At 38.5% G+C, this 14,832-nt stretch overlaps 2 protein-coding genes across 5 annotated transcripts in view; one reads left to right on the top strand and one right to left on the bottom strand.

Moving 5' to 3' along the window:
- The window catches only part of CPS1 (carbamoyl-phosphate synthase 1), a 354,353-nt gene that overhangs the window by 189,950 nt on the left and 149,571 nt on the right, over positions 1–14,832 (bottom strand). The gene's annotated exons all lie outside the window — the stretch shown is intronic.
- The window catches only part of LANCL1 (LanC like glutathione S-transferase 1), a 37,158-nt gene that overhangs the window by 8,085 nt on the left and 14,241 nt on the right, over positions 1–14,832 (top strand). For both annotated transcript variants that reach the window (XM_025441639.3, XM_035711027.2), the window contains exon 3: positions 10,301–10,508. In XM_025441639.3, coding sequence (XP_025297424.1) covers positions 10,301–10,508 — 208 coding nt within the window. The remainder of the gene's footprint in view (positions 1–10,300; positions 10,509–14,832) is intronic.

Genomic DNA, 14,832 nt, shown 5'->3' with positions numbered 1-14,832 from the left:
CCCAAGAGAATGAGGATCATCAATATGCAGTTTCTTTTTATTTCCTTTTTTTTTTTAAGATTTTATTTATTTTATTCATAGAGAGGCAGAGACAGAGGGAGAGGGAGAAGTAGGCTCCATGCAGGGAGTCCAATGTGGGACTTGATCCCAGGTCACCAGGATCACACCCCAGGCTGCAGGTGGCGCCAAACCGCTGCGCCACTGGGGCTGCCCCAATATGCAGTTTCATGATCATTTTACTGTTAAAGGACAAAAGTAAAGATTAAAAGTGATTGCTATTAATAAAATATTGTTAGGATCGACATTTGAATGACAGGAGCCAGAGTGTGTGTGTGCACATATGCCAGTAACTAATGTCATATGCCAGGCACCATTCTGAGTGCTTTGCATTGAATGACTAACCTAAACCTCAGAACCACTCTATGGCATGGATACTATATGTATCCCTGTTTCACAGATGAGAAAACTGAAGCAAAACCAGGCTGAGTACCTATTCAAGGTCACATGGCCAGTGAGAAAGTGAGGACTCCATGCAGTGAGTCTGGCTTTAGAAACCTGGTCTTTACCCCATGACAGTGTGTGCCCTTGTCTGTGTATTTACTCTCCACTTCTATATTCGGGTTCACTCCACATATTTTGTAAGTGAAGAAGGTCTACACATAATTTGTAAGATGGAGTAATTCGAGCAGTGGTAACATGATGATACTCATTCTGTGCAAACATTTTAGAAGTGGCTAATGACTAGTCAGTCTTACGTGTTTTAGGAAAAAATTAGAGTAGATAGAACATGAAAGGAATTTGGAAAGAAGGAGGGAAACATGAGTTAGACAGGCAGAAATCCTTACTATTAAATAGTCTCCAGGAAGAAGTTGTTTAGGGACTGGACATAAAGTAAACCTGGAAGGATTTTTGGGCATTTGTAGCCAGAACAATGTTATCTCCAGCATTTTGCTACCAAAGTTGCTTCTGTACTTCCGAATCCTGAATTAGGATATGGTTTCAGGATAGAAAATTAACTGGGCCAAAACAGAAGCATTTCCTCATAATTGCTTGTATTTGAAAAGACTCGTTGAGGATCTTCTTATATGAAGTAGCACCCATAGTCTGAAAACAATCAGTAGCTCTTACAGCTGTTAATGAGTGATATTTGAAATAGTTCTTTTTTTTTTTTAATTTTTTTAAAGATTTTATTTATTCATGAGAGACACAGAGAAAGAGAGGCAGAGACACAGGCAGAGGGAGAAGCAGGCTCAATGCAGAAAGCCTGATGCGGGACTCGATCCTGGGTCTCCAGGATCACACCCTGGGCTGAAGGCGGTGCTAAACTGCTGGGCCACTTGGGCTGCCCTTGAAATAGTTCTTTTCACTGGAGTCGTCCTTTATAAAATTTAGTACATTGAAGTATAACGCATCATTATATTATTGTATAAAATATGCCAGCAATAAGCACTGAATTGTTTGTTCTTAGCCATAATCCTTTCCTGGTAGATTTACCTAAGAATTCTTTACAGAATGCACTCCCAGCTTGGGAAGCAAGGCAAACATTCCGGTTCTTTATATGCTGCATCAAGAAGTGTTCTTTATGCCTATGCACACAGCAGCAGACAGTAGAGACAAATAGGCATGCAGGGCCCTTAAGATGAACCCCATGGTCAGCTGTCAAGGGGTCCAAAGTGGTGTCCAGGAATCTGTTGGGACTCACCAGAGGGTCTAACAGCACCTATGTTTGGGCTGCTCTGGGTTTTGTTCCAGATAGGTGTAGGTTTCAGGGAGGAAGAGATTCTAAAGTGCCTTATAAAGTAGAAATTATGGAACACTAGTGAGGAATTGTTATTATAGAGAATTAAATGAGCAGATGAAATATTCTTGTGTTAGAAATAAGCGTTTAGGAGAAAAGATTGCTTCCCTTGCAGATAACATAGTAGAAGAGGTAAGTAAACCCAAGGATAGCTGATCTCACCAGTGTCTTTAAGAGAGAATGAGAGAAAGTGCCAACCCTCATCTAATTTCATTTTTTTCCCACTCTTAACGCTGATGATTCCTAAGGGAAATGATGATCAGCTCGCGCTTAAAAACACACACACACACACACACACACACAGGACTCTTAGGGGCTTTAATTCTAAAAGACATAACCCAATCTTCTATAACCAACTCACAAAGTTAATGAGGCTAAGATCAGCATATATTTTCTCTTTTCAAGTATTAGATAACATTTTAAATAAGAGGATATGCAGCATAATCCCTGGAGTAATATTAACTTGCGCTCTAAATGCAAGTCATTAAAGTGTTTCAAGATGCTGTTCCTCTGATCTGCCAAATGTATAGCCTTTGAGCTCCAGCTTTAGCATTTGGGGCTTAGTTTCTGCTGATACCAGACTTATTTGAAAGGAATCTCTCTGGCCAGGTATCTTTTCTTTGCAATTTGATCTTTTTATTACATAGCTCTTCAGTCAGAGCCAGCATTTCAGTGTCTAATGTGAGATCTACGCAGATGTCCTTCACCTTCATGAGAAGCACCTATGCCTCCCAGCCAGAGCTGTCTGGGCAAGCAGAAGGAATAAAGGGTGTGGATCTCTGCTGGATTAATTACAGCCCTTTGCAGTGACAACTAGATAGAGAACTGCCAGAGTGTCATTGCCACTTGCTTCCTTTCAGACTGCATTTTCTGCAGTGCTGATGTCATTGTACATAGGTTATCTTAAGTGGCTGAGATATAGGCTTGAAACAGCTATAGGATTTAAATGCTACCAGTGTGCTTGGATGAAACATCGAAAGCAGGAAAAATATGTTGATAGATTAGAAGAAATGACAGGAGGGAAAGAAAGAAGACCTATCTAAGCAACTTGCCTTTTAGAGACAACAGCGAGGAGACTGGGGAAGTGTTTTGTCATTTTTATTCCAGTAACTTAAGCATTTAACCCAATGCCAGGTCCAAGGTTGGTGCTTAATAAATATGTATTGAATGAATGAATGAGCAAATGGAGAGTGTCCTGCCATTACTATTCAAGCTACCACCTATACAAACTAAAAACAATAACTTAAACCAAACTAGGAATGGGGAAAGAGTGGAATTCAACTTATTTCATATCTCTTAGGATGCAGAAGAGTCGATCACATCTCTTTCCCTTGGCTTCTGGTCCAATTGAGAAATGAACTAAGAAATTAGAGCTCATAATATCTGCTCTATACTGTGTAAAGCTGGAGAGAGAGCCTATTGTTTAGCCCTGGATATAAAGGGGGTGTCTTTTTTTGCTGCCTGACTTGAATTTACCTCCTTAAACTCAAACCAAGCATCTGGATAGTCCAAATATGGATTACTATATGAGAAAAAGGAAAGAGAAGAGGGAATGCCTGGAGACAGATAAGACTCCCAGAAAGCTCAAGAGAGGGGCCAGATGGCACAAGTACAAGAAACATTTTTCTAGTCCGAGGAGCCAGTAAGGGTGGAGAGAGGCAGGAACATGGGAAGAAGAGTTTGCTTCCCTCTGTACTTTCTGTCCTTTTCAATCAGGCATCAGAGATGAGACAAAGTGGACTGATTCAACACATTGGAGCTCGCAGTCTAATGGGGTTGGGCATTTATTGAGTAGTTACTATGTGCTAAGGACTTGCAATGTTCAGCATGAATCACAGTAACATGGTTATTTCCATTTTATAGATAAACATGCTTAGGCATAGACAGGTTTAGTAAATGAGGTAAAATACAGCGAGTAGCTGGCAGCTTCAATCCCAGACATTGATTCCTGAGCCTGCACTTTTAATGACTACTCTGTTGAAAGATTGATCACCTGTTAATGGCAGCCTGAATAAAAGACTAGGGACACTTCCTATTTTGATAGGAGGCAGGGCACTGAGGGAAGGAAGAGGAAAGTATGAGGTCTCCTTTTTTAAAAATCGAATTTTCCAGTTAGACAATCAGCTCTAGAAATACAAAAAGAAAAAGCACATCTTCTGAGTGCACATCTTTGCCCCCATTTCTTTACTACATTGTTTGGGATAATACTGTTTGGTTAATGGTACACAGTCACAACTGGTTTTGCCATATTACTTGTACTCAAGTATTTGGAGAAGAGCAGCTCTCAGTGGACAGCAGCTTGTGACACTTGACTTTAAGCTGACAGTTGAGCAGATATACCAGGTCGAGGCAGTGTTGATATACAGGCTCTGTGGAGAGCACTGTACACAGTAATGACAGTGACTGGGAATGGAAATCCTGCCCTCAAGACAACCATAATTTTTTTTTTTTTTTTTTTTTATAAGGGAGGAAGGGAGAAAGAGATGGGGAGGGACAGAGGGAAAGAAAGAGAATTCCAAACAGACTCCCCGCTGAGCACAAAGCCTGATGCAGGGCTTGATCTCACTACCCCATACCTGAGCCGAAATCAAGGGTCAGATGCTTAGTGGTCTGAACCACGCAGGCAACCCTAGACAACTGTAATTCTGTTGAAAAAATAAAAATGCACTTAGACACCTTCACAAAACTGAGAAACAGTTCAAAACAGTATCAGAAAGTACCAACCTGATGTAGAAAGACAGGTGATCATACCCTGTATGGAGTTAATGAGAGAAAACTGTCACATTTTCATAAACCTGAAAGGGAAAATACCATGGTAATTTATGAGCTTTCAAAGTTTTGATTAGGGAACAGTTTATTTGAAACTCAGATTAAGCCCATCACCCTTCTAGGGAGTTTCTGTTTCAGTAACACTCAAAACTATTGACACCTGTTCTTTGGGTGCTAGCTGGTACCTCTAGTGACTCCAGCAGTATTTGAATCTAAGCATGACTTTTCCTACCAGAGTACATGAAGAGAATCTTTAAAAGACCTCACTTACAAGGATATACCTTACAGAGAGGAAGTACCATGCCAGAGGTTCTCACATTAGTGCAGACTGGTTATAAAATAAATGAATAATGTTAAGAGATAATCTCTAAAATGCAGGATTATAGACAAGTGTTTTTGAGAGTTCATACATCTGTGGAGATTTTTATCATGTCCACATACATTTGAGACACACGAAGGTCTTGATTGGTCAAGATGAATAGGACTAATGATCCCTCAGAAATTTGAAGGCTTAGTATTAATTACTTCTCAACAGCTGGCTATATTTATAGTACTACTGGGAATAAGTAGCTGAGTAAGGAAATTGCAGATTTAGAAGTATCCCTAAGCAGTTTACCCTCCCTTCCCAGAGTAATAGCTACAGAAGGAAACAGTAGAAAAATCTAGTTCAGAGCTTCCATACTAAGAACCAGGACAGATTCCTATTACAGCAAAGTTTTCTTCGGTCCTTATGTCATTATTTTTTTTTCTTTCAAGTAAGTTAGTTGTCAACATTCCAAAAACTGATTTCTAGGATATGAGGGCAGTGCCAGACTTCCTGAACTTCTTATGCACAGTGACATCTATCTTTGGTGTTCAGAGCAGTGCTGTCCTTAGAATGTTCTGCAGTGATAGGAATGTTATTTTGTTGTCCATTACAGCAGCCACTAGCCACATGTAGCTATTGAGCATTTGAAATATGGCTAGTGTGACTGAGAAATTGAATTTTAAATTTTGGTTACTTTTAATTAACTTTCTAGACACTTATGGTTATAAGCTCTCATATCGGACACCACAGTTGTAAGCAACCAAACAAGCTCTAGGAGTTGTAAGAGCAAAGTAATAAATGTCTGGGTTTCTTCTAGCCTCAGACCAAAAAGAAGGGTACTTTGCTTTTGTTTTTATTAAAAACAACCCCTACCTACACTGGATTGATGAATCTTCTAGCCCACTTGCTCCTGAAGTGCATCAGAGAATCACTGACTGTTCCAGTAGTCAGTGATTCCCCACACCTTTTAAGGACATTTGTCCAGACTCTCTTCCCTAAGAAAAGACACATCCAACTGCCTACTTGACTTCTCCACTTGGATGTCTGATGAACATCTCAAACCTGAACTGTAAAAGATTTGGCTCATTGTCTCTGCCTCTTCCCCACTGCCAGGCCCTGTGTTAGATATGTCTCGTGCTCACCTATATCTGGTGTCCCCCTCTTTCTGGACTCCCAGGAGGGTTAAACCTTTCAACTTCAATGTAATTAGGTGAGGTGACCTCTTCTAGTCCAGGGGCTGCAGTTGGAAGTGGCATGTATGGCTTCCAAGCCAAAGCATGTAATAGCTGGTGTGATGGCCTGTAGCACTCTTCATGTGGTACATGACTAGGATCCAATTCCCTAATAAAGTCCTGCATATTCAGTCGCATCTGGATTGACCCATAGGGTTATCTTTGAAAAATCCTTTTTGGGACGCCTGGGTGGCTCAGTTGGTTAAGCGTTCAACTCTTGATTTCTGTTCAGGTCTCAGTCTCAGGGTTGTGTGTTCAAGTCCCACATTGGGCTCCATGCTTGGGTGTGGAGCCTACTTTAAAAAAAAAAAATGGTTTTAGAAGGTTTATAACTCCTTTATATAAAAGGTTTATAACTATATAATATATAGTTATATATAATATATAAAATAATAATATAATATAAAAGGTTTATAAGGTATATAAAAGGTTTATAACTCCTTTATATAAACCATCCATAGATTAGCATCAAACCTGTGTCTGATTTTTTGATAATTTGAACCCCCAAGGAGTCTATCTCTATTAACCGTGTCATCCCCTAGCCTTCCCATCCACATGAACTTTTTAGGTAATTCCACTTGCTGGGAGTACTATGCACTGGCTCATTCTCAGCCTTCCCCTTTTGGTCCACGTTCCATACATACTTCCTTCTCCTTGGTTGTATTGTTTTTTCCCCAGAGATGGAGGGGATACTCTGTCCACCTCTGTCAATTCTTTCTCCACTAAGCCAGTCTCCAGAGCTGTGAATAAAGAATGAACATGGCATTTCTAAAACGCTTACTGATTTCACATGCCTAATTCTAAAAGGTACTTGATTGGTTTTTTACTGATATTAAATTTGTCTGGATTTCATGTAAAATAGAAGTGGCATCCCTATTACAACTTTCCTGTACCCTTTAGGAAATGAAGTATGACCAACAGAGTGGGAATAACCTCCAATTCCTGAAGGAGAGGACTCATTACCTAACAGAATTAGTTACCCCAGATGCTTATTGGTCATATTTAATAAGTTTGGTATTAATGGGCAAATAATGGATTAGATTTTGCTTTATTCCATTCTCATTGTATCTCTCTTCATGTGGAATATTTTCCCATTTAGAATATGTCAATAAATTTAAGTCATATATATGACTAAATCTAAAAAGACCATAAAACTCAGACCAAAAAAGCATTAGTTTTCATAGCTTAATAACAATAGTTATCGTAGAGTGGACCATCTAAGAAACAGAATATTTAACATCAATTTTATGTCAATGAAAATGTCAAAATCCCTCCAGATTTAAAAGGGAGGGGAGTGGGTTTCTTTTTTTCTTTTAATAAAATCTAAAATCTAAAATGATTTGGAGCATATTTTTACAATTAAAAGCAATCAAAATTTATTTTTTTTATTTTTTATTTTTTTAAGATTTTATTTTTATTTATTTATGATAGTCACACAGAGAGAGAGAGAGGCAGAGACATAGGCAGAGGGAGAAGCAGGCTCCATGCACCGGGAGCCCGACGTGGGATTCGATCCCGGGTCTCCAGGATCGCGCCCTGGGCCAAAGGCAGGCGCCAAACCGCTGCACCACCCAGGGATCCCCGCAATCAAAATTTAAATTTCACTTCAGTCTTTTCTGTTCTGGAAGAAAAGGTGAAAGAGAAGAAGGAAGCAAATCTCCTTTATTCTACCTTTTGCAAATAATATAGAAGGAAATTTTATCCACTATTCAAATTTAAGCTCCAGACACTCTGATTAAATAACATATCCTGTGACAAAAAGAAAAAGGAAACATTAAAAAGATTAAATTCTATATATCATCCTGTGTTGAGTCTCATGAGCAGTTTTGATGGTTGTTATCCTAGTAGTCAGTTACGGTGTTCTTTCTCATGATGTTCAGTGTCCTTTGGAGAATGGAATCCTACTTGGGGAATAGTTTATGAATGGATACAAGCATAACTGTATATGTAAGGGGACTGGGTGAGTTTTCTCTGCCGGGCCCTAAAGGCTGTGTCTTTATTTCCCACCTTGCTAGTTACCTCTCAGCATTTGGTATTTATGCTAAGGTGATGTCATGTGTGTGAATATTGTTGGAAGATCATAAGGATCAAGTTCAAGACATTTAGCTATACACAGTTCCTCCATTTGTCTATTAGATAAGGGCATCTGGGGTACAGAATATTGGGGCATTACATGTCTTCGACTTCTACATTTTGTCTTATACCCTAGACCTAGATTGTTTTCTAGTAGGCTTGTCCAGGAAACTTTCTCGAATTGGCAGCAGCACTCCTTACTTTAAACCGTTTCATTCATGGGTGTTTTCTTACTTTAAACCGTTTCATTCATGGGTGTTTTTGTTAAAGGGGGGGGGGGGGTTGCTGCAAACTGCAAGGTGCAGCAGATTGCTTAATCAAAATATATGGACACGGAGGCCCAGTATGAGAGAAAGGAGAGAAACAGAACCTGAGGTTGTAGAATCCCAGAAGCCAGAAGGATCATCCTCTGCTGATGAAAACGAAAAAGGTTTTCAAATGAATGAAATATTGTGGACTGGAGAAATGACTACCTGTTTGTCTGAGAAATGCATCCGACCTTACAGTTGCAAACTTCAGTGGGTTTTGTTTGTTAAAGATTTAGGCCAAGAGGAATTGTTTATAATGAGAGACAAAGGTCTGAAAAGGAAAACAATCATTGGGCTTGTATTTAATCACTTTGTATTTTCTCAGACTTCAGTCATGTCATTATCTGGCTGTGGTGCTTACAGAACTTAATTAGGGGAGTTCAGGCAGCAAGGGGAATAGGAGGCCAAAATGAAAGGGTAACAATTTAAACGGATCGCCCGCAGATGCCTAGTGTGGATGGAGATGAAGCCATTTAAGAACCTAATTGTAGAAGAAGCTCTTGACACTGATCATTTGTGAAAAGGAGATTTTTTTTTTCGCCTTACATATGTGGTTTTGTACACTTATGTCTACAGACCTTCAGCATTGGTATGTCTGATCATCAGCTTGTGGAATTACTAACACCAAGCCACTTTAAAAGAGCAGACAAGGTTATTAACTTTGGCAGGAAATGAAAATTTGGCCTTAATATACATGTGAAATTGAATTGTCTGTAGCACAAAGCTTTGGAGATTACCCATGCAAAATGAGAAAACTATCTAAATTTAAAATTGTCCTCAGTACAGTGAAAAGTAATTTTGCAGACTGCATTTTACTACACTGAAATCCACGAAGAGATGGGCTCTATTAATTTAGATTTAAACAGAGGCTCTATATCTTCTAAAAATGGTAAATGAGTTGGAAAATGTACTTTAAGGGGAGAGATGACTTTCTAGAAATGCTGCAGGCAGGCAGGTCCCCTACTCCACATCTTTGAGTCTGCCCTGAGATCAGTCAGCTTCAGACAGAAGCTCTATCTACTGTGACAAGCATTTGGAATAAGGACATTCAGACAATGCCTCAATTTTATATATGTAGCAGGCATTCAAGAGCAGGGTAAGAAGCAAATCGAGTACAGCCCAAAGCAAAAGTCATTGGCAGTTTTTACAGTATAATTCCTAAAGTGGCTGAGTCCTTCACAGAGAAAACAAAATTAAGGAGGAATTGACTTTATTTTCTCAGATCTCACATAACTTAATAGTTTTCTTATAATCCCTGCCTGGAATGATACTGGAGTAGGGAATTTGGTTACTCTACCTACCTTCTCACTCAAAAAAACTATCTTCTATATAAAGAGAAATTGAGTTTTTCACTCCCTAGTCTTTGAATTTCTTTAGCTCACAAGAACAAATGTTACTTGTTTATTGATTAAGTAAATGATTATTTGTTAAACAGGTGACTATTTAGAACCGGAGTTTCAATAACCTGTCATTTAATCATCAAGAATAACACATTAACACACAGTCTGAGTGAGACAAGGATTAATAATAAACTTCAGTTAGCATTCTTTGAGGGTCTTAGAGTGCCTGTTATTTACAGTTGCCATGATGAAGAAACAGAACAAGTGCCTGTGTCTGATTCTTAGAGCTGCTTGGTAATGAAGCTGAGTCTAGAACTAAGGGCATCCGAACTTTTGGATAATTTACATATGTGTATGGCTTGTCAACAATCCAGCTGCTTTTTGGTGAAATGTCTGTCTGTTGGCAACAAACCAAAATAATACAGCCAACAGGCCATTCCTCATCTTTACATTATTTTCTTATTGCTTCTCAGGTATCGCTCTGCTCTACTTACATCTCTATGACGTGTTTGGGGACCCTGCTTACCTACAGATGGCGCATGGCTATGTAAAGCAAAGTCTGAACAGTTTGACTAAGCGTTCCATCACCTTCCTCTGCGGGGATGCAGGCCCCCTGGCCATAGGTGCTGTCGTGTATCACAAGATGAACAATGAGAAGCAAGCAGAAGACTGCATCACTCGGTAATCTTGGATTTTTTTTTTTTAGGATTATTATCTAGACGTATTTACATATTGATTCTGTGTGCGTTAGCAAAAGAACGTTTTAGTGGAGTTACTTTTCTCTCTGCAATAAATCTTATTACTGTCGTTTGATCACGTCACACATCATTCCAATGTAGTTAAGGAACAACCCTTATAGTCCCTATTTTATTGTAAGGTGTAATGACACTGACACACACCAGATCAAACACCAGTTTAATAACCAAAAAAAAAAAAAAAAAAGCCTAATCATGTGATTACCAAATCCAGGGTGCTATCCAAGATCAATAATTTGACAAATGTAGTTCATCTCCTGTGGTGGGCTGGGGGAGGCCTCCTCTTGAACTACATACAAACTGATTGAGAATTGCTTTTCTTAGGAGCAAATAAACATGCAAATCTAGATTTTTTTTTTTTAATATAGATCAGGGAAGCCTACTAGAAGCTTGTGAATTATGAAGAATTACTAAACTTGTGTACTAATAAACTACAAATATTATTTTACTATGTTTATGGAGCACAGAGATTTCTATGAAGAAATCTGGCTGCCATGCAGCTCTGCACGTAGTGCTGTTAGGCTCCCACTGAGCATGTTAACACACAGAGAGTTACAATTCCAGCAGAGCTTTTGGGTTGTGTTTTGTTGTTTAATGGACTTTACTTTTTAGAGCAGTTTTCAGTTCACAGAGAAAGTGAGAGGAAGGTACAGAGATTTCTCATATACCTACTGTTCCCCATCATATACATGGCCTCCCCCAGTATCAACATTCTCCACTGGAGTGGTACACTTGGTACAATGGATGGATGTACCCGGACACGTCATTACCAGCCAAAGTCCATAGTTTATATTAGTTACATCTTGGTGGTGTGCATTCTGCATGGATCCATCATTCTATTATCATGTAGAGTACTTTCCCTTCCTGAAAATCCACTGTGCTCTGCTTGCTAATCCCCCTTCCTGCTCTCTGGCTCCTAGCAACTTCTGATCATTTTACTGTCTCCATAGTTTTGTCTTTTCCAGAATGTCATAGTTGGAAACGTTACAATATGTAGTCTTCTCAAATTGGCTTCTTTCACTTCAAAATATGTATTTAAGCTTCCTCCATGTCTTTTCATGGCCTGAAAAGCTTCATAGCTCACTTCTTTTTAGCACCGAATAACATTCCATTGTCTGGATGGACCACAGTTTATCCATTCACCTAACTGAAGGGCATCTTGGTTGCTTTCAAGTATTGGCAGTTATGAATAAAGCTAATGTAAACATCCAATTGTGCAGGTTTTTGTGCAGATATAAGTTTACAGCTCCATCAGGGAGCACAGTTGCTGGATCATATTGTAAGGGTGTGTTTAGTTTTTTAAGAATTTCCAAACTATCTTCCAAAGTGGCTGTGCCATTTTGCATTCCTACTAGCGATGAATGAAAGTCCCTGTGCGCTACATCCTTGCCAGAGTTCCAGATTTTGGCCATTCTAGTAGATGTGTAGTGGTATCTCGATGTTTTAATTTGCAACTCCCTGACGACGTATAATGCGGAGCATCTTTTTATATGCTTACTTGCCATTAACATTGCTTCTTTGGTAAAGTGTCTGTTAAGGTCTTTAGCCATGTTTTTAATTAGGTCCAGAAACATCACTGATTTTGTTTGTGGAAGATCTTTGGTTAATTTTACACTGTGCAGTAGTGTATTTCATTAACAGGCTTTTGTCCTAAAATTCTAATAACTACAGTTTTTTCTCCTCAAAATTTTATTGAAAAATTTCAAACATACAGAAATGTTGAAACAATAGTAAGTAGCTGTATATCTAACTACATAGATTCTACCATTAACATTTTTTTATACTCGCTTTACTACGTATCTAATCCATCAGTCCATTCCCCTATCCATTATTAATCCTTTTAGGGGTGGTGGATGGACTTCAGAGTGAATTGCAGGCATCAGTATCCTTCCTTCTAAATACTAAAGCACATATATCATTTACCAGTGTTCAATACCCGTTTAGTTTTCTTCTTTTGGCATATAGTTAACACACAATGAGCTGCCCAAGTTGTATATATATTTGTTGAGTTTTGACAAATGCATATACTATCTAAATTTGCAACACAGACACGACCTTTCTGTTTCTTTGCACAGCTAGTTTAAAGCCATTAGCCACACATATGCTGAGAAGGAAGTCTCATTCAGTGAATCACTCTTAAGTATCATAAAAATAAGCCATAGGGGTCCTGTTATTTTTTATGTAATGCCAGCCTTTCTCAATTTACGTACAGCCAGGTAGTTATGGTATGCTGTGTGAAAAATGAAAACAAGATTTGTGCATTCAGATTGGGGAAACACTAAGCAAAGTTAAATATACACCTACCAGCTGCTCAGAGTAGAGTCTTGAGTAACTTTTGCTACATGGAGGAAACGCCAGAGACTAGGGAGTGGAATTTGCCAAACTTGTCAAGTAGACAACCCTTTCCTCATGACATTTTAGGGTGTACTGTTCTAACAAACACTCTTTGAGGAATAGTACTATATATTAATATTGGTTTATTAACACTCTTAAAAGTAAACTAAAAAAATTTTTGATACCTTGATTTAAAAAAAGATGTCTTTGTTATTTATATCATTTTAAAAACTTTTACAATGGTTCAACAATATTTTATATATAGCCAGTAGATTTTTTAAGGTTAAATATATAGAATGAGCATAATAATAGGAAAATAGGACATTTATGGACACCGTTTTGATTTTTCAGATTTTTAGAGTCCATAGCAAGAACAGGAAGAAAAAAGGAATTATTTTTAATTGCTTTCACATCTCCTCTCTTTTAAGGGGAAAAAAAAATCTGTAAGTCTCTGTAACTCAATTGAAATAATTTGATGTCATCAGGTATTTAATAAACCTACTTGTTTTGGTTTTTACTGAACCTTCTTTCTCATATCACACAGCCCTTTGGCAATACCAGAGACACCCAAGTTCTCTATGTGGTATCTGTGTTGTCCTCCACCACCGTCATTTTTTGGATTACCTTTCCTATGGTTTCTTAATATAATAGTCTTTCAGAATCATAATTTTGAGTTTTAGAGAGCAAAGAAGTCAATGTTTCCCTAAGGCAGGGATTCTTAACTTTGGGGCCCTGAGAATCTTAGGGCTTCCAAAGGTACATATAAAATCCCCAAATTGTGTTCAGCATGGAGAGAACACTTATGCTTTTTTGGAGGAGTCTGTGACTCCCCCAAAAGGAGTGTGTGTTCATATGTATATCTGTTCATGTGCAGAATGTCCTACAGTTGGCTGGGGCAGGTGGCAAGGAAGAGAATAAACAGCACTGATTTTTCCTGCTGTTTGATTTGTATCGTGTTCGTTTTCACCTTCCTTCCACACAGATAGTTGGTGCCACTACACAAAGAGATAGAGTTGCCTATTTACTGTACCCAATTAAGTGACTAACCTGACAGGTCCAGTGCTTTGGGGCCAGAACTCAGAAGGATGAAGAATTTAGGCTTTCTGGTCAGAAAGTGTATACTTTTTTTTTTTTTTTGTAGTGTGATGAGTAAGAAAAGAACTTCTTTTTTAAAAAGTTAGATGAGGGGATCCCTGGGTGGCGCAGCGGTTTGGCGCCTGCCTTTGGCCCAGGGTGCAATCCTGGAGACCCGGGATCGAATCCCACATCGGGCTCCCAGTGCATGGAGCCTGCTTCTCCCTCTGCCTATGTCTCCGCCTCTCTCTCTCTCTCTCTCTCTGTGACTATCATAAATAAATAAATAAAAAAAATAAATAAATAAATAAGAAAATAAAAAAAAAAATAAAAAGTTAGATGATACAAGGTCAAAACTCTTCCCAGTAAAACCCTGGGGAAATATTGCTAGGAGTGGAACAGAACTGCCCCCGTTTTATATGTTGTCTGTTCTCCCTTCAGTGACATTTCAGTGACGTGTCTCTTCTGAAGATTGGTTGCTATTAATATCAACATAGCAAAACAAATGGAGCTGCAATGATGTGCCTCTGGGTTTGAGAGTTTTTGAAAACACATAAAATAATCTTTATGATTTATAAATGCTATCATTTCTTCACTTTGAGACTATAGCATGTAAAATCTGTAGTTAAAAGTCCTACCTTTACTGATCATCAGACCTAGCTCATGAGTTTTAATGACTTGAAGTCAAATCCAGAAAAAAAAAAGGAATACTTCCTTTCTTACCCTAAATTATGAAATATAATTTTATTAGGATACTCTAAGCAATACTTCATTTTCAGGTATTTGAAAGGTATTTGCTATCAACTTTAAACATCCCAAATGCAAATGAGTTTGGCTGCAAA

This window comes from Canis lupus, chromosome 37 (genome assembly GCF_003254725.2).
Source record: "Canis lupus dingo isolate Sandy chromosome 37, ASM325472v2, whole genome shotgun sequence".
NCBI lineage: Eukaryota > Metazoa > Chordata > Mammalia > Carnivora > Canidae > Canis > Canis lupus.
This window is presented reverse-complemented; position numbering and strand designations above follow the sequence as displayed.